At 42.6% G+C, this 19,487-nt stretch overlaps 1 protein-coding gene across 2 annotated transcripts in view; it reads left to right on the forward strand.

Annotated features, from left to right (window-relative positions):
- The window catches only part of LOC142575630 (presequence protease, mitochondrial), a 157,467-nt gene that overhangs the window by 35,757 nt on the left and 102,223 nt on the right, over positions 1 to 19,487 (forward strand). For both annotated transcript variants that reach the window (XM_075685150.1, XM_075685158.1), the window contains exons 8-13: positions 17 to 143; positions 230 to 318; positions 2,225 to 2,353; positions 3,568 to 3,681; positions 7,673 to 7,769; positions 9,744 to 9,878. In XM_075685150.1, coding sequence (XP_075541265.1) covers positions 17 to 143; positions 230 to 318; positions 2,225 to 2,353; positions 3,568 to 3,681; positions 7,673 to 7,769; positions 9,744 to 9,878 — 691 coding nt within the window. The remainder of the gene's footprint in view (positions 1 to 16; positions 144 to 229; positions 319 to 2,224; positions 2,354 to 3,567; positions 3,682 to 7,672; positions 7,770 to 9,743; positions 9,879 to 19,487) is intronic.

The following is a 19,487-nucleotide window of genomic DNA, read 5'->3' on the forward strand; positions in this document are numbered from 1 at the left end:
TTTCTTTTTGGACCAGATTCCTAACCTATGGTGACTTTCCTTTGGAAAAGACACTGTCACTGATCGATGAGTTGGCCTTGTCAAAGTTTGAGAAAATTGATAGCAGCCATGTCATACCTCCTGAGCCAAGGTGGAAAGAACCGGTAAGCAGTCCTGGTTTTTATTTTCATGGTTGCTGCTTTATACAGCTGTCCTCTGCAAAACAATAATATGAGAAAACACATTGCAGAGAATGGAAACCATGACTTGCGTTCCAGACCCATTGGCTGCAAATCCTGAAAAGCAGTCAACAGTGGCACTAACATATGCAATGAATGAGTGAGTGCTTTTTATTTTTATGTGTGTAATTTATTTTATGTGTGGTTTTGTATTTGCTCTTCAAGAAACCTCAGGCACACAATGCAAGCTGTGAAAAGGACTTCGTAAAACATGCCTAGCAGTCCTGTTCACTGTGTGATCTGCTTACGGCCGCTTAGTGGCACATCTGCCTGCCTCATTGTAAAAGAAGGTGGTAATCCACTTACCAGATCAACTGCTCTTAAGTGAAGGAAGTTTAGTGAACCTGACCTGTGTTAATCATATCAGCCTGAATGAAGTCTGTTGAAGCTGATGCTGTTGTCTACACCTTTAGCTTGTGTCCTCGCTTAAATGGCTTCTTCGTAGACTTTTGCCTCGTTCCATGATTTAACAGTAAGTGCTTGTTAACTCATATTTCATGGCAATGCGATATACAAATTCATAATAAACAAGATTCTCCATGACCACTTATTGGACTTGATAAACCGACGGAATCAGCATTAGATAATTGCACCTCATAAGATGCACTGTGCTGCTTCTTGGTCACAACTTTGCAGTCGTTGCACTTATTCCCCTGTAATTTGTGCATGGTGATCCATTTATCAAGCGCAGGCTTTTCCTTCTCATGTAGTTTCACTCCCTGCACTAGAATTGCTGTTAATTGCAGCGCGAGAAGGCCTAAGTCTCATTGGCAAATCCAGAAGTGTTAATTTAAGTATCTGTTAAGCATGTGTAGTTACCATTGCCCCAAATTTTCTCCTGAGTACTCACCGCTTTGTCGTTGAGTTGTTTCATCCCGCAGCACGTTGCCAAAATAGAACGGGGGTTTTACTGGCATGGTTTATCGTTGATGTCATTCCCACTGATGTCACTGTAAATTAAGGGTCCACAAATAGTAATTTTTCAAAACAGATTGAATACGAATCAATTAGTGATTACATCACATCAAATATAAGTATACCATAAATTAAATAATTTTGAACAGCTTTAAAATAATAAGACAACTTTCCTTCCAATATTGTGCTAGAGTTCTGCAGATTTTCACTTGTATCATTATACATTTCAGCCAACATCAAATGAAGATAGAATGCTGTTCACTGAAATTCGTTCCTTTGTAGCAGTTAGTATAGTATTCATGGTGCGGTTTTATTTCCATCTCTCAAATAAAAGTCAGGCATCAAAATTAGACAAAATACTTTGGAAAAATGCAGCTTCACGTGGGAAGTGAGTGTACCAAGGTACCTCCGAGGGCATGGTCAACAAGAATGCTCCGTAATAGGTTGCAATAGATAAACTCAGCTCCTAACCCTATATTTTTAATATCAGATTGGTTGCACATGAGCAATTGTTTCACCTGAGCATTAAGCAGCAGCATCGCCACTAGATAAACACTTTCTCTCATGTAGCATATAATCTTGCACTGTGCATTGAATATGGGCACATAGTCCAAGGATGGAAGCAAGAAAAGTGAATCCTTCGCCTTTTTGGTTTCTTCTTTTCCGAGTGCTTGCTCGTTGGTGCCGATTATTCAGAAACTATTTGATAAATGTTCAGTATCTCAAATATTAACTATTCAATTTGAGCACTGAATCGAATCATTGAATAAAAAATGTATTTAGTTTCCTATATAAAATTTTCAAATATTGAAGCACCCCTACTCTAAGTGCTTTTGTTTGTCCTTGTACTTGCATTGTGCCTGTATGTTGTTCTTCTCATATTTTCTCTTTTTTTAACTTTAATCACATGTGTGTGCATGCAAACATGCACATACAGATGTGTATGTATGCCCATGTTGTAATTGTCCATGAACACATGGACAATCTCAGCATACATGGCACAACAGCTTGACTCACATCCTTTTGCGAAGTGGGATGTAAGTACTGGCATTTATGTTATTGCATTGTTTTTGTACCCCCCCCCCCCCCAGTATCACAGATACACAGGAATCATTTGTCATGTCAATACTAAGCCACCTCCTTGTGAATGGACCTAACTCGCCATTTTACAAGAACTTGCTTCAAGCTGGAATCGGAGCTGACTACACGCCGTCACTTGGGTATGTTCACGTGTTTAATTCACTAAAGCCTGCAAACCAAACCTGACACCTCTATTGTTATTGCTGATGAGTCCTTCTTGAAAGTTGTTGCAGATTGATGTTGATTTTGCATGTAGAATGTTTTCATACATTATTTTTGGGCTTTCCTAGCTCTATGTGTGTTCTCTGTTCAAAACAATCACTTTAGCTTTTTATTGTGCAGGCTGTGCACTGTAGGAGAGGTATAAGCTTTCAAGCAGGTTAATCACATATTGTAATGTGCATGGAATGCTTTGTGCTATTATTTATACATTGCCTTCCTGTGTATTTGTTTTAAGGCCCTCACCTCATGCTTTGTACTGTCCCGTTGTGTGGCTGCACAGTTGCCTGAACTGATGTAGGATCTTGTCTAGTGTAATTATAGTGTAATTTCGGTACTATTCCATCTTTTTACTAAAGCTAAGCTCATATTCAGAAAGCTGTTGCCCAGTTTGTTCATGGACTGAATGTTACGACCATTTAACATTAACACATCTATCAGTGGAACTGAACAGTAGTTTGCTTGTTTATTACTGCATAAGTTGACTATAAATACAAAAAAAATTAAATGTAGGGATAGATTTATCTAGCCACCTTTTGTTATGGAGCAGTTTATGCACATTCTATTACAGACAAAAAGAAAAGTGAAGTCCAGCCGACTGTGGCTGCCAGCAGCTGGCTGGCTCTTACTTTTTTTGTGGCAAGGTGTACACATTGTTCTTAAGAAATGAACAGAGTTTGGTACAATGGACTATAAAATTGAGCTAGTACTTGAGCATAGATTGCTTGTGACCTTGCTGATATATGGCACTATGCGTTCAGCCAGCATCATGAAAAAGGACAGCAGAGTAAAGGCATTGCAATTAGGGAATTTCAGTTAGTTAAATATGTGTTTTGATTTCTTTTGTTAGTAAGGTCCACCTCTTCGATTAGTACAGCTCAAGGACAAGCTTTATGCTGTCTGCCATTAGCGATTTCTAAAAGTTCGTAATACTTAAAAATTATAACTCTGTATAGTATTCCCCACTTTTAAATAAAAGTTCATGTAAACGGTGCTTTTGTGATTTCTCCCTCTGTCCCAGTTCTTTTTGTGCTTCTTCTCATTAAAAAAAGTTTACAGTCTTTATTGTTCTTGAACGATTCTGCGCATTAATACAGTTCGTATTGATTTACATGAAAACGTTCTGCAATTACAGGTATGATGCCAACTTGAAAGAGGCATTTTTCTCAGTTGGCTTGCACGGTGTGAGTAAGGCTGACATAAGCAAGGTGACTGACATTATCAATCAGACATTTGATGAAGTTATAAGGTGAGACATCCTGGCTAAAGTTCTATGCCTTTTAGCTGTGCTTTCTCTAAACTGGGCTGTGCGCTTAATTTTGTGATCTTGACCAGCAACCACATTGAATGTATTGCTATAATGTGTTCCACATGGTGTACACTTCACTGTGTATTTACCCAGCAGATATTGTAGCTGAACCTCGTACTGTGTATAACAAACACAAATAAAAAAAGTTATTTGATATAATAAAGTGCCAATGCGAACATGCAAGTAGAACCTCTCTTATATGTTTTCCATGAGACAGTGAGAAAAAATGTAAGAACTTCGTTCATAAGTTTTGTAAAAAAATGTACGAAGAAACATACTAACCATGGAAATGTATGACCCGAAGTCACTAAAATATTTCACAAACTCAACTGTTAAACCTACGTAATCCAAAATGTTGAATAAAGGGAAAATCAGACATCCACGCGTTCGTAGCAATTGCTACAAAGGAAACCCATACGGGTTCCTCGAAGGAAAAGCCTCATAGTTGAAGAAAAATTTGTCCTGGTCCGGCACTCGAACCCGGGACCACCGCCTTTCCGGGGCAGCCGCTCTACCATCTGAGCTAACCAGGCGGCTAGCAGATGGCAGGGCGAGCTTCGCCCTGCCATCTGCTAGCCGCCTGGTTAGCTCAGATGGTAGAGCGGCTGCCCCGGAAAGGCGGTGGTCCCGGGTTCGAGTGCCGGACCAGGACGAATTTTTCTTCAACTATGAGGCTTTTCCTTCGAGGAACCCGTATGGGTTTCCTTTGTAGCAATTGCTACGAACGCGTGGATGTCTGATTTTCCCTTTATTCATTACTTCTCTCCACCTTGTGGGTTTCCGCAAGAACTACTACGTCAATCCAAAATGTTGCACGAATCATTGCAGCAGGAGGTGCCGATGCGCCCCGAGCTGGTGGAGCCTGAGCGGGCTGGCATCCGCATTGTTATTTTCATAGTGCTTTAAGTTGGTGATGGGATAGCACAAGGAAATCAAGCTGTTAAGCTGCACCGGAATGCGATAACACGAGAGCAAAACATCACGCTTGCTTTGTGCTGCCTGCAGCAGGGAACCGCACTGTGTTTGTGTAATCGCCTATTAAAGACATGCATTACGCTCCCAATGGCACTATGCCTCACACACTGTTAAACAGATAGGTGAAGATGTTTATTACTATAGAGCTGGCAGCGACAGCTGTGAATGCAACGTGCGACGATCCGTGAGGAGATATTCTGGTGCCAGAAGAGTGAACCATGTGCTTACCAGCATTTTTATGTGACATAGGCTGGTGAGTGCTGCAAGGAAGCTGCCATGGCGAGTGCCTAGTGCTCCCTATCACTCATCCCCCTATCCCTATCCCTAACACCTCGCACCTTTTCTTGCTCTTATAGGATTTAGTGGCTGGAAAATGTATTATACGATTGCTGTTTGGTGATGTACTGAACGTTGGTGCAGAAAGGTTGTGTTTTTATGGGACCGTCTCAACCAGTAAAAAAGAAGCATAGCTGTATTGTAGAATTGTTATTGTTCTCAATCGCGAACATTTGCACCGGGAAATTGTATGAAATGGGATCGTATCAACAAGGTTCTACTGTAGCTGGGAAATGTGTTATGTGGATGTGCTGTTAAAATCAGTTGAGCATGTTGTTAAATACTAAAACAAAGGCCTATGCACAGCTCAGCCTCTAAATACAGTTGCTGACCAATAATCTGGGCTCGACGGGGCCATCTTATTCTCCAAGTGGCCGAAAAAGGTGCATCATATTCTCAGATTATCACTATCAGGGGTACCTTCACTTTTGTGTGACTGGTGCCATACATATTGTCATTTACGAGCGACAGAATTCCTGTCACAGTGCCAAGCAGGTTGTCTTGTCAACCACACTGCCAAGATTGCAGTCACCTGTCAACACATCTGGTGCTACAAAAGTGGAAGTACTATTTTCGAAACTGATCATTCAAGAATACGGCTTAAGTTTGTCGAACACATCGCTGCGTGCATATATGCTTGCCTGCAACCTGGTCAGTCTGTATTTCGACCATTGCCATGCTGTCGCTACAGATAGACGAAGGTACATTTAATGTATTCACTGAATCTTTATTCCATGACATTACAGAAGCCAACTGAGCTGTGACAGCCAAATGATTTCAGGTTTCTTAGCAACAGTCATTGTCCGGCGCTTCCCTCACTTAATCGCCACGCTCATTGGTACAGACATTGAGAGTAGAGTATGCTGTACTTCAAACTGCTTGAAGAAGTTGCCCGAAACCGTGTTGCTATATTTCACTCATAAATTAACAAACACTGGATGCCCAGAACTCGTACAACAAATTGCTAATGCAGCTGATGTAGCCTTACACTTAGCCTTACTGATGATGCAGCCTTAATGATCCACACTTAGTGGCTTGACTTATCCTGCGGTGTGGGCGCGGTCAATAACTACTGGATTGACTAGGTTTCACTAGTTATGGTTTCGAGGAGCTGCCAGCAGCCTGGCTGACGGCCATGCTGGTGACTTACTAAAACCAAAATATTGCTATTTCTGCTTGACTTTGTGGCCAAATTGGCACGTGATTGAGGTGGAGTCTGAATATCGAATGGCACGATGTAAGGTGTCAAAAATTTCAGAAATTTCTGCCAAGGCCACACCTGACAAGATCGTGGCGGATTGAATGCATGTGTTGGTAATGGTCAGAAGTGCGCAACTAGGGTTTCTAGTGCAGTTGACATGTTTTAGTGGTACCCTTGACATTTCTCTTGTAGTTATGCGCCAAAGTTGCAACATATGTGGGAATGTTGCAGGATTGATAAAGTATCAAAGGGAGTTCTAAAGGGGTGTGTTGAGCCCTTTGCTGCGACGGGGCTTCATCAATGTTATAATTGGGAAAAAGTATGAACAAGGAACGTATCAGACATAGTAGTTCTGCGGAAACCTGCAAGGTGGAGAGAAGTAATGAATAAAGGGAAAATTGCTACGAACGGGTGGATGTCTGATTTTCCCTCTAAGGAACGTATCAGTGAGGTTCTACTGTATATGCTCGTAGCAGATATTGTATGTAACGAAGGTACTGTATTGTCGTGTCAGATGTGACTTTGCTATAACAAGGTTTGAGTGTAGTCAGGATTACAGCTCGGGCATCATGTAATGCAATGCCTCTGGGTGCCTTCATGCCAAATATACATCACAGAAAGGTTCCACTTGAAAGTTTCCCTGCTTCTTCATAAAATTTGCCAAATAAATGCCGAACTACAACTTAATGTCGAAACGTACTGTACTGTAGCAAACGTACTGTACTGCAGTTATGCAGCAAGCTGCCTGCAAAGTAGTTGCATACAACTTGTTTGTGGAATTCTTAGATATAAAACCTTCAGATGCGTTAATCCTTGAAATAGATGTCGGAGTCTAAGATGTCTTCTGTAAGTACCAGTTAACCTTAATAAGTGCTATACATGCAAGATAATAAGTATATGTGCAAGATCAAAATTTTATAAATATGTTTACATTCCACGTTTAACTTCTTTGCTTCTGTAATTGGCAGAAACAACGTGTTTCAGTTATTGTAGCAAAGACCTCAGAATTAGTGGGCAAATACTGTAATTTATCAAACCTTAAGAGTTTTGGTGCAGCTATTTTTAGGGGGGAAACATTTAGCCAGCAAGGCTGACAGCTCATAGCAGTTATTCATGGGTTTCCCACCCCTCGTTCATGTCACGAAAGCTTGATGACTGTAATACATCTCTTTTTTTTATTTCTAACTGGGTAGCTACAAGCATAAAATGAATAAGTAAACTGAATGTTGACTATTTCGACACATGCATGTAGGCAGCCTCACACTCTGCAGTGGTTGGCAGACTTTTCATACTTCTTAAATGTAGTTCTCATATTGTCTAAAAAAAAATGGCATTATGTTATCTTGTTCTAGATGCACTTTGTGTTTGAAGGCTTCATTGTAACCCTCTGTTGTGTGTCCTCTTTTTTTTCTTGAACAGCACTGGATTCCCTCAGGAACGCATTGATGCTGCCCTTCACTCTGTAGAGCTGAGTTTGAAACATCAGACATCCAACTTTGGCTTGCTCCTGAATTATGTAAGCCTTTCTTCTGCTTTTTATTAGCCCATGTTTGTCAAAAGGCAGTTATGTGTCTTAAACTACTTGGTTTCAATGTATACTTCGTGGTTCCATTAGCACCTGCTGACTTTGAGACTGCGATAATGTGGTTTAGTTAAATCTGAGACTTAAGGTGCTAAAGCTATGCCACTGTGCTTGTTCAAACAAGTTTGAACAAGTTATACAAAGCGGGACATAGAAATTAAAATTTCCAGTCCAGGAATTAGAAAGTGTGTTCAAAACAGTGTTTGCTGCCCAAAGAAGGCAACTGTGCAAATAAGCTTGCATAGCCAGTACCAGACCTGCCAACTTTCCAAAATTTTTCATAAAGTTTATGAATTTGGGCTCATTCTGCAATTTCATGAATGTGGTGTTAAGTTATACAAAAATTAAGTTCTGTTTGCGAAAATGTTTGAGCTCTTGGAACAGTGTGTGCTAAACAGTGTATGCAAAAAAGAAATTGTAATGGTATCTGTTACACCCTCTTGTGGCAGAGCAAAGTGCCATGTAAACAAGAGTGTATATGTTTCAAGCAAGCTTATTCAGAAAAGTTCCTTAATTAAGCAGGCGAAATCGGCAACACCATAGTTGCTGAAAATGTCAATGGGATCTGAAAACGTGTTGCTTTTCAGTCTTCGCTGTTCTAAATTTGCTGATGTTTGCTTGCTGCATCTAAAGTTATATGATCATTAAAAGGGCCCTGCACCACCCCTCGGGCTTGGTGAAATAAAATAGTCCACAGGTAGCATACGCTGCTGTGAACATCTCAGCCAAGTCTGCTGTCATACGTGGTGCGTGGAGCTTACAAGCAGATTGCAAAGTCGCCTTTCTCTCAAATGCTCTTTTTTCAACAGAAGGCCCTGTTCTCACTCTCGTCTAGATGCACTATTTCGTCATTCCCTTAGACGGCTGCTATCGACCGATAGCTGACATCAAGCTGCCGTCGGCTACTTCCACTGGCTAAGCGCACGGCGGCTTGCTGAGGACAACTGCATTTGGCTTATGTTTAGCGCATCGTAGGCACCAAAGGCGAAAGTTAAGGTGTCTCAACATCCAAAATGAAATTTGAACTGCGCACCACGGTGACATTTAGAAGTCTGAGCGTTGTGGGGCACGCCCCACTGCACCGTGGTGCAAAGCATTGAAGAAGGAATGGGATCACAGCAGAGGCCGTGTTTGATTGCCAATAACTCCGCTTTTGCTGAACACATTGAAGTACTTTATTGCGGCAAAGTATTTCTGAAACTGCCTGTTTTCACTTCAAATGTTTCTCCACTTCGATAAAAAGTGGTTCAGGACCCCTTTAATAAAGTACGTATCCCACAAAAGGTGTTCGCTTGGGGCAAACTGAAAGAAAAAAGTGAGTGCTATCCCCCCCCCCCCCTTTCTCTTGTCATGTTTGCGGATTTTCTAGAAATGTTAAAGTTCACAGGTTGGCAGGTATGTACCTAGTACTCACTACAAAGCCAGGTTGGCATATTTTGTGTGCATGAAACAGCATTTTATGTTCTTAAGTACTTGACCCCTCAACCAGTACTTCAACTGCAGTCTGTTGCAGCTTGTGGACTTGGAGCTGCATCATCACTGCCTGGAGGGGCTTGTTTATGGTGGGCAACAACTCAACCGGCCTTCCCGATTTATTGTGGCTGCCAAACAGAACAACAAATAGAACTAACACAACAATGTTTTGATACTGACTGTATGAATGTGTTAGATGTAGGCAGTACATTGGAACCTTTCTGAAGTAAAATCACGGCTACACCCTGAAGCTTGATATGATAAAGAAGCGCGATTGCACAAATTATGAAAAATCTGTGCTGATACATTTTGAGTTACTCTTTGCACAAAATTTATTGAGTATGAGTTGTTTGCTGTAAGTATGTGATTCCCAATAACTGTTTTCAAAGCTGTTGTTTGTGTAACTTTGCTCTTGCCCGTCTTTCTTTGTTGCAGGCAACAGTTGGCATATGGAACCATGGGGGTGACCCTATCAGATCACTCAAGGTGAATGAACACATTTCTTGGCTGCGAGAGCAACTGGCAAGCAATTCACGCTTCTTCCAGGAGAAAGTGCAGCAATATTTTAAGGTCTGTGAATGTCACTTCTGTACTACATGCTGTAGTTGGAAAGGGTGAGGGGATTGAGATGAACTTTTTTATTTCTAACGATATTTTAAACAAACCTTGTGTGGCATTTGTTATGTTTTTAAAAGAAAATGTTAGAGGATAATTATTTTCATCAATTCTGTTTTGCCTCCAACATACTTTAATGTCTTGAAAAGGCCATGGAGGACTAAAAAAATATTCTTGAAGACTCGTTCAAATTGGAGTGTCACGAAGTGTGTACAGGCGGCAATAACATTCCTGGAATTAATTTTATTTATTCATGATAGTTGAACCTTGATAAAATGAACATGAATACTATGAAGTAAATAGAAAATTCAGTTGGCCTTGCTTTATTTCAGTGGAGTATTCTCCTGCTGCAACGAAATCAAAAATGCAGGATTTGCTACAGTAGTGGTTATAGTGAAACAAAATTTGATTCACAATGACTCCATACAGTCGATTCTGGATACATTGAACTTGAAGGGGACTGGAAATACAGTCGATGACTGATAATTCGGACTCCATGGGGAACATAAATAAGTCCGAACTATTGAATGTCCAAAAAAATGAGTGTATCCAAAAAAGGTCATTTTATTTACGTTTTAAGCAAGGAATAAGTGGTCGATTCGTTGCTGCATGCACTTCCGCTTACGTGAAGCCAGGTATGCCTCTATTTCTGCTAGTCTTGTGCTGTCGCTGTATGCCGATGCAAGGACTGCAATGGCTCGAGTCTGCATGTGAAGGCTCCGGAGCACACGGCACATCATCGTCATCATCATCACCATCATCCGAGTTAGAGTCGCTGTTTCACTGTGGGAGAACTTCCTCAATTACTTCGTCATTGTTTAGTTCGGCACACAACAATGCCGCGCTGTCGACGTCTCCAAAGTCTTCAAATATAATGGCAGCAGAAATCGGCACACTGCGGCCTAGCAAGTCATCAAAGATGTCCGCACTTGAGCACATTGTGGTAGGTGGCAGGTTCAGGCTCTTCAGTTGTGGAGTCATTTGGACTGTGACTCAAGACTCAGACTCATTCCGAGTCGGACTGCAAGGGCCCTGTTGGTGCCATTTGGAGCGGCCTGTTGATAAGTTTACGAGAAAAACTTCTTGGAGCCAGCAAAGCACTGCCTGGAACGCAAACTATAAACAAACAAGCACAGAATAGCGGAACGCTGTCCGAAAGGCAAACTCAACAAACAGAATGGTGAGAGCAGGCCATGCTTGGAGTTGCCGGAATAACAAGTGATGATTGTAGTGTTGATGCGACCTATAATTCGAGCAAAGCCTCCAAAGTCTGCATTTGCAGTTAAATATGAGGTGTCGTGCTGAAACCAAGGCAAGGCCTCAAGGATTACTGTCTAATGTGTAATGATTTTGCATACTTGAATGTGTAATGATGCTGCATACTTGATGTTGCATATCTCCAAGGCAATACTTGATGTCTTGTCGAGGTTGCCAGTGGAGATAATGGCGGCAGAGTCGGTGTAGGCTACAGCCACGGATGAAGTCCGGATAATCGAATGTAGAGCTGGTGGCTGTCCGAAATATCGGTCGTTCACATGACCGATCACACGATTGCGTATTAGTGACCATGCAAATAGCATGAAATGTATTGTTTCCGTGTTGCACTGAACGCTGACGGGCCATCAAAAACTGCAGGACCCCCTTTGCCAGGCCATCGTACTTGTGTTTCTTTCGCATAGACCTGAAAGCAACATTTTTTTCGCTAATACAGTTAAACCTCACTATAACAAAGTTGACAAAATTGGCAATTTGCTTTATTATATTAAAATTTTGTTACTGAAGTTTGGCTGTTTATGCAAATAAGTACAGACGCTGATAGATTTTTCTTACGTGGAAGGCGCCGCAAAATTTTCTGAATTATCAGGCAATTGAAAAAAAGCAAATTTCAAATGAGAATAGAATTCATATGATTAAATTTGAGAGCTGGTGATGAAAGATAGTTTCATGTTTTGTCAACGATATTTTCACATCGGTAGTACGAAATGAAGCTAGCTGTGCTTTCATGTCCACTCCACTTCCGTGGCTGAGAGTGTCGCCCGCAGTGGGACAACACTATCATGAAAAGTGCCAGCAGTGGGGAGCAAATGCTTCATCTGCCTCTTGCTTTAACGAGTCTCCGAAACTCGGGATTACACCTCCAGTACTAAACGCTCGGGAAGACAGTGCACATGATGCCACACCATCTCAGCATGCCCGCTCTTTGCGCACGCGGCAGATTACCTCTCAAATAGGGCATGCAGTCTGTGTATACGCTTAACCACGCTGACAGCCATGCGAAGCCACAGCCAGGCTAGAAAAGGAGACCCGCACGCTTGATTGCATCATGTGAGCTCGCTCCCCTCCCCCCTTTCCCCCTTGCTTACACAGAAAGATGGTGCTCATCAAGCCACCACCCTTCTTTGCTCATATTCTCAGGCTTTGACTTGCTTCGAACGCATACAGCACACAGTGACAGAATGTGACACTGCTCCACTTCGACGGTTGCTCTTGGTCATGTGGTGCGCTTGAGAGGTGCGTTCGCAAGCAGCCGCTTATAATTCAACCATTTGACCATCTGAGTCTGCAGAAGTTTCCATTCATTGTGTCGGTATTCTTTTCACAGTGGAAGTGAAATTTCATTATATTGAAATTGCATGTAAGCGCACTTCATTATATTGAGATTCTAAATACATGGTGTTCTATTGACAAGTTATAAGAAGCTAAGTACTTCATTATATCGAGAATTTTGTTATATTGAAGTTCGTTATGTTGAGGCTTAACCGAATACAGTAGAACCTCATTAATTCGAACCCACTTGATGTGGACTTCCGGTTTATTCAAACTGATATTGTGGTCCTGTCAAAATTATGTGTACAGTCAACGACCGATTTTTTGGACCCTCTAGGGAACGTAAAAACATCCAAAAATTCAGGCAGTCCGAAAAAATGAATGCATGCAAAAAAACGCACCTTTTTTTTTTTTTTTTTTTCGGATCTAGAGGTAAAGGGCAAAGTGCCAGGCTTCCGAAACCCTGCCAAAGCATCAGTGAAGTGGCTATAAAAAGAGGCGTTCAAAAACTCTCTATGCAGCAGACTGCCGGTTTATTATATACATATGCATCGTCGGGCAGCCGGTGTTATTGCTGCAGTGGCTTGAAGAACTTGCCGATTGTTGTTTGGATGGCGTTCCGGTTGCATGCGATCATATTCGCCTCGATCTGAGCAAGGGTCATGTCAGCACTGTATACCGATGAAAGAGTCAACAGTGCTCGCGTCAACTCGGCGCTTGTAGGCGGCGCAGGCATTGGCTCCTCATTTTCAACATCGGAGTCTTCCGAATCCCCCGCAACCTGACGGACTATTTCCACGTCAGTCAGTTCTGCGCAGAAGTCGAGCTCGTTGTCAGCGTCAGCAAACTGTTAAAAAGTTATTTCTGTGGGTATGGAAACCCCAGCAGAGCGGAGGTCGTTGATCACGTCGTCCATAGGCGGGCACACGTCAATAGTGTTGTTGCTTTCAGGCAAGTCTGGTTCCTCTGTGGCGAGTATGAAGCCCGCGTGGCGAAAACAGTTGCGGATCGTGTCTTGCCTCACTGCCTTCCATGCGTCCGCAAGCATTCCAACAGCAGACCGAAGATCAACATTGTAGCCTTTGCCGTTTTCCGCACACAGCACCATGCGGTTTAGTACCCGCGAACGGTAAAAAAGTTTCAGATTGCGGATGACGCCTTGGTCCATTGGTTGGAGGACTGCAGTCGTGTCGGGTGGCATGAATTCCAGCTGGACAGCCTTCAAATTCTTGATGTGACCATGAGTGGCGCAGTTGTCAATGAAGACCACGACACGTCTGTTCTGAAGCTCAAACTTCCTGTCCTACCTGCAGACGTAACTTTCGAACAACTGCTGAGTCACCCATGCCTTTTTGTTGGCTTCGTACAACACTGGCAGCGTTGCCCCTTTAAAGCACCTCGGGTTCTTTGACTTCCCGATTACTAACAAGGGAAGCTTCTCACTGCCAGACATGTTGCTGCCGACGAGAACGGTCAGCCGTTCTTTACTGTGCTTGCCACCATGGCATGGGTCACCAGTAAAAGCGAGCGTTCTTTCTTGCAACATCTTATAAAACAAACCAGTTTCGTCGCAGTTGAAAACTTTGTCAGCAGAGAACTGCTGCAACAAAGACTGAAGTTTTCCGTTGCGGTACTGCTCAATAACTGCACTGTCGACGGCGCCGCTCTCACTGCACATCTTGAACTTGAGGTCATTCATATGTTTAACGTTCCTCAACCATCCATCACTAAATTTAAAATCCTCAATGTCCATTTGAACCGCGAGAGTTTCTGCTTTTTCTTTCAAGATGCAGCCCGAGACCGGCAACCGCTTTGCTATCATCGAATTAATACCCCTGTCACACGGCAAATCTAATGTCATTTACAACGAATGACATTCGCTGATAATGCCATTTGTTTGGTGTCACACGGTAAAACGTAAGGACATTTTCGAAAATGACATTTACCAAGGAATGAGTTCGCCAAACTCATTCGCATTCGTTTGGAACTGAATGTGTATCCTCGACACCACGAGTTTACCAGTGTTTCGCAAACAGTACATGCTTCTTTCTTGTTTTAACAAAAAATCACTATTATTCTATCCATTTTATTACCTAATTATTGCTTTAACGACATTGAAGTCCATCACGTGCGTAAATGCAGAAGACTACTCTCAATCCAGTGACCAGACAGCAGTCTTTAGCTTTCGCTGCAGCAGTCGTGTTAGTTTGCACCGGAGCATCGGCCGCGGCCGCTTCAATTGACTTGGCGTAAAAGCGTGCGCGTGTTTTCGTGTGGCACGCGCCAAGAATGAGGATATTAGAAGCCCGCATGCACATCAGAACGGCGATGACATGCAACTGCCCTTCTCGTACCACTTTAGCAGATGTAGCGGATGCGCCTGTCATTCTCTTCGCCCTGTTGCTTGCCTTAGCTTTGGCTTGGCTTGGCTCGACTCGACTTCGTTGGCAATGTCGACAAGTTAGTGATCGAACGCTACAGTTTGAAAGCAACGATCACATATTCTAGTGGAATTTAGCATATCGGAAAATAATTATTGGACAAAAGTGGGTTTGAGACGTGTCTTTCTTTTTTACTATCATCATTGTCATCATTTTCAAATGACATTAGTTTTCGCCGTGTGACAGCGTGCTGTGATAATGACATTAATCGCAACAAATGTCATTTGTTGGAAAGGACATTAGATTTGCCGTGTGACAGGGGTATAAGCCACACGATGAGAGCTTCCTCAAGCTTTGGATGAACACCTTGGCTCGCATTCTTTTTTTGGACACCGGGGGCGCGATCGGAGATATTTTGTTCGATACGCGTTCTGTTCAGTTGCTGCAACGTCACAGAGTTGCAGTATGCAAAATTTGTGACAGCGGGGCGGAGAGAGCAGCCAATCAGAAAGCGGTGACCTCCCCGGAAGTTTACTTGCGTCGTTTGTCGTCTGCTTGCAAACAGTGTACTACAAAACCAAATGTTTCTCGTCTTCCAAGTGAATTAAATCTTTATCTAAAGAAATGTATTTTTTTCTTCTCAAGCCCAAACACGTTTTCAAACAGTAGTACGTGTGACTACTGCAATTTATACCTATTAGGTTCTTTGCGTCGTCCCTAGGTGGTGTCGCGCACAGCGAGAAGGAAAAAGAAAAAAAAAAACGACGGGAAGAGTGGCGCACTTTTCAAGAGGCAGCGACAACATCCCAGTGGCTCGCTGGCACCGATGATCTTGTCGATTTCTCTGTACAACCAACGAATTATTTGTTTCGAGAAACAAAAACGACGCCGGAATTCACTTTCTGCCATCTCTTCAAACGCGTTTCGCACCGCCACCCGCTCTCCTGCTTCCTCTAGAAAAGCCAGCGCAACAACCTAAGTTTCCAACGGAAGCGCCATTTTCTAGAATTAAACTATGAATTGGATTCAAACCTGCCATTCCGCAGCCGAAAAGGCCGCCTGTTGGATCCAATCCAATCCACCAGACGCGCCATGCGAAGCCGTATGATCGCTCCAAACTTCTCAACTCCCGTCGCGTTCGGACGAAATGCTCGGTGGGCGGATGATTGACAGGAGCGTGTCGTCATTTTGACGTCGCCAAAAACGGGGCGGCGCCCCGCGGCTGGCGACGTCGGCGCGGAGTAGGCCAATCGCGCGCGCCGGTAACCGAACGAACGCGCCGAACAACCATCTCCGATCGCACCCCAGATGGTTTTTCGGCTGCTTCCAAGATCTTGCCCTTGTTCTTGAGGAAATCCGACACTGTTTGCTTAGAAATGCTGAACTCCTTGCTCACGTCAGCCTGCGATCGGCCGCTCACGACTTTTAATAATGGCGGCTTTCTTCTTCATCGTTAACCGACGGTACTGCTTTCCGCGCTTCGATGCCACTGGCGAGGACGACGAAGACGGAGTGGGGGCCATTGAAGGCAAGCGAAGTCCTCAAGTTGAACAGTGGAGTTCGCTGACGAGCGTCGAAGCACCTAGGCCTACGTCGCAGAACACAACAGCACAACCACACACCACGCTAGCCAAAACGTGGCCTGCGCAAACAAACGAAGTGGTGCCGCTCCGGAAACTCCGCCAGAGGCGGAAGTGCGGCGATGAAAATAGCCAGCGTGGCCAGACCAAATTGGTGTGTGACGGCTAGATTCTGCTAGTTGTGGTTCAAAGCGGTGATATGCTTCGACTGCAAGTCGATTTCCTTCGCAAGGGCGCTACGCGAGGAGCCAAAGGACCTTCCATCGCTTCAAAAAGTCCGGAAAATTGGATGGCGGGGGGTTCGAGCGTTCAAAACTTCGGATGTCCTTATACATTGATTCTATGGGGCTCGTGTCGGTGCCGCGAAGACGTCCGAAATATCAGGCATGTCCGAAAATTTGGGCGTCCGAAAATTCAGTCGTTGACTGTATTTCAATGTGCAAAAATACCTCATAACTCAAATGTGTAAGCATTAGCATCGGTTAACTTGAACCTGTCACACCACTGACCATGCTCTTAGCAGCACGTCAACTGACATGGCGGCGCCTCTGACTTAGCAGTGGGACTGTGCGCTGGCTGCTGGCCCTGTCTCCTGTTGCGAGTACTGTATTTTGGCATGTATAACCCGCACCCAAAATTAAGGAAGTTAACAGTAAAGCTGGGTGCGAGTTAAGTGGGAATCTTGCTTTTGAGGTGTGGCTTCACAGCAGCAAAATTTTTGCTGAAAAGTGTGGCTTCATGGCATGTGTTGTGCTGCCGCGAAGCTGCACTTCCATAACTTGTCACTCGTGTTAGCTCAATGCACATTTGCCGCCTAATGCAGCTCTGCAGATAAGTCCTCCATTCAGTGAGCTTCCATTAATTCGAACGCCATTTAATTCGAAATGAATTTTTTGGCCCCTTTGAGTTCGAATTAGCGAGATCCGACTGTATTGGATACAATAAAGATATTTTCATGTTGGATGTGACTTAACTATAACGAGGTTTGACTACTTTCTGCATAACTTGCATTCATTCTAGCACTGTTTGGATTTCCTCACACACTGTTGAAGGAAACAAACAAAAATATAAATGATCAGAAAGAGGCTCCTTTGAAAAAATAAGGACGTCATTTTACCAAGTATGGCTCACTGATAATGCTACACTCGCCGACTGTTATTGTGGGCTCTAATGGGGAGTGTTTGAATATTGAGAATTCCGAAATATTGCATTCGCCAAAGATAAGTGGCTAACAAAGCTTGACATTGTGTTGCTGTGTGCACATATGCTTGCTTGTCACATGGTCATTCCATATTTTGACCACTGTCAGGCTATCATTACGAATAGGCGAGAATGCACTAAGTGCGTGACATCAGAGTTATATCTCCTAACAACTTGAACTGAGGTCGACTGCACTTTGTTTGCCAAATGATATTGTGTTTCTTTGCAACTGTCATTGTCCGGCATTTCTCTCACTTTATTGCCACCCTCTTTGGCGCCACTTAAAACTGCTTCATGATTCTGAGCAACAAAAATAATGTGCCTGTTTAAGGATTGAGGGCGGCTCACTTTAATATGAAGAAGCATGCAAGTCACCTTGACTGTCAAGAGAGACAACAGCAGCTAACTGAGATTTTCTGCAAAACCAAAGCGAACAGTGATAGCGATGTAATGAATGCATAATATTTGTTTACTGAAATTTTGTTCGACCACTACATTCATTTTACTCCCTGACCTTTTGGGCCTCCTGCTGTGTTAGATGTGCACTGATTTGAGTGTCTTAAAGCATTGTGGCTTTCCAAAAACTGGGCTGGAACTGCTGGCAGAATGACAGAACATTCCCGAGAGTGAGTGGTGAACGTTCTCTGAAACGGCATTCTCACTTGACATCGATGGAAGTAACAATAGCAACTTGCAGTTCAGAGGAAGTTTTAGCTCAGGAGCTCTTGTCTAAATATGTGAGAATGGAGCAATCGTTTTTCTCAACAACAACTGCACCGGTATTGATTAGATTTTTTCATTTAAAAGATGTTAAGATTTAGTACTGTTAAAAATATATTTTCAATTTATGATGTCAGTTCTTTTAGGAAAGTTATTGTAAATTGAAAAATATAAAGAAACTCAAGGATCAAGTTCACCATTATGTAACTCAGCAATAAAAAAATGATATTGCAATTCTGTAAACTGTACCTGCTAATAGATCTAAAGAAGACAAGATTGATGTATATACATCGCTATAAAATAGTATAAAACTAATTTGTGAGTAGGACTTTTGCAGAACCCTCATAAATGTCTTTTGTAATTACAGATAAGCTGTAAATTCATATGTCAAATTTGTCCACTTTGAATGCCCTAACAGATGCAGTTTACTGAACTGTGATTTCTGTTTTTGATGAAGTCATGGATTTGTATACTACTTTGTGCTTCAGTTTTTTATAAACTTATAGATTTTTGGCAATTTTTCTAAAATATGTAACGTCTTAAATTAGAATTGTGCTTACTAATGTCCGAGAATTGAACTTTCTCCATCAAATAAAAAAAATTAATTGAAATTGGTCCAGTGGTTGTCTCATGAGAGCATTTCATTTTATGTGTACTTTGAATAAAGAAATTGGAGTTGGCTCCAAGCTGAAGCTTCATCTTACCCTGCTAAAAGGTTCAGCTCTCCTTGGTTGGCCAGCTGCATGCATGGCAACTGTCTACTTTGCATGCCTTCAGTTTGAGGTATGTTTCATAAAGTGTGCCAAAGTCATTCAGGACATGTTTAGGTAGAAGTACACCAGGCCAAAGTAGACAGAAACTGGCACAATATGCAAAAATAGAATGATGTTCTGTTTCGTTGTCAAAGAATTTGCTATCTGATTCATTTACATTCTTGATTAGTTCAACTGAAGAATTAGGAATCCTGTGCATACATCTGTTGTTTACTTCTTTTGTTTATCTCTCTCAAAAAGTATTGTGCTTCCTTCATTTTTGCGAGTTTCACTTTCCCTTTCACTTTGCCCTACCGTTTACCCATTCTTTCATCACCTTACTGGCTTCATGGTATCCCTCAAAAGTGTCTTGTGAGGCATGTA

This window comes from Dermacentor variabilis, chromosome 1 (assembly GCF_050947875.1).
Source record: "Dermacentor variabilis isolate Ectoservices chromosome 1, ASM5094787v1, whole genome shotgun sequence".
In the NCBI taxonomy this organism is placed as follows: Eukaryota; Metazoa; Arthropoda; class Arachnida; order Ixodida; family Ixodidae; genus Dermacentor; species Dermacentor variabilis.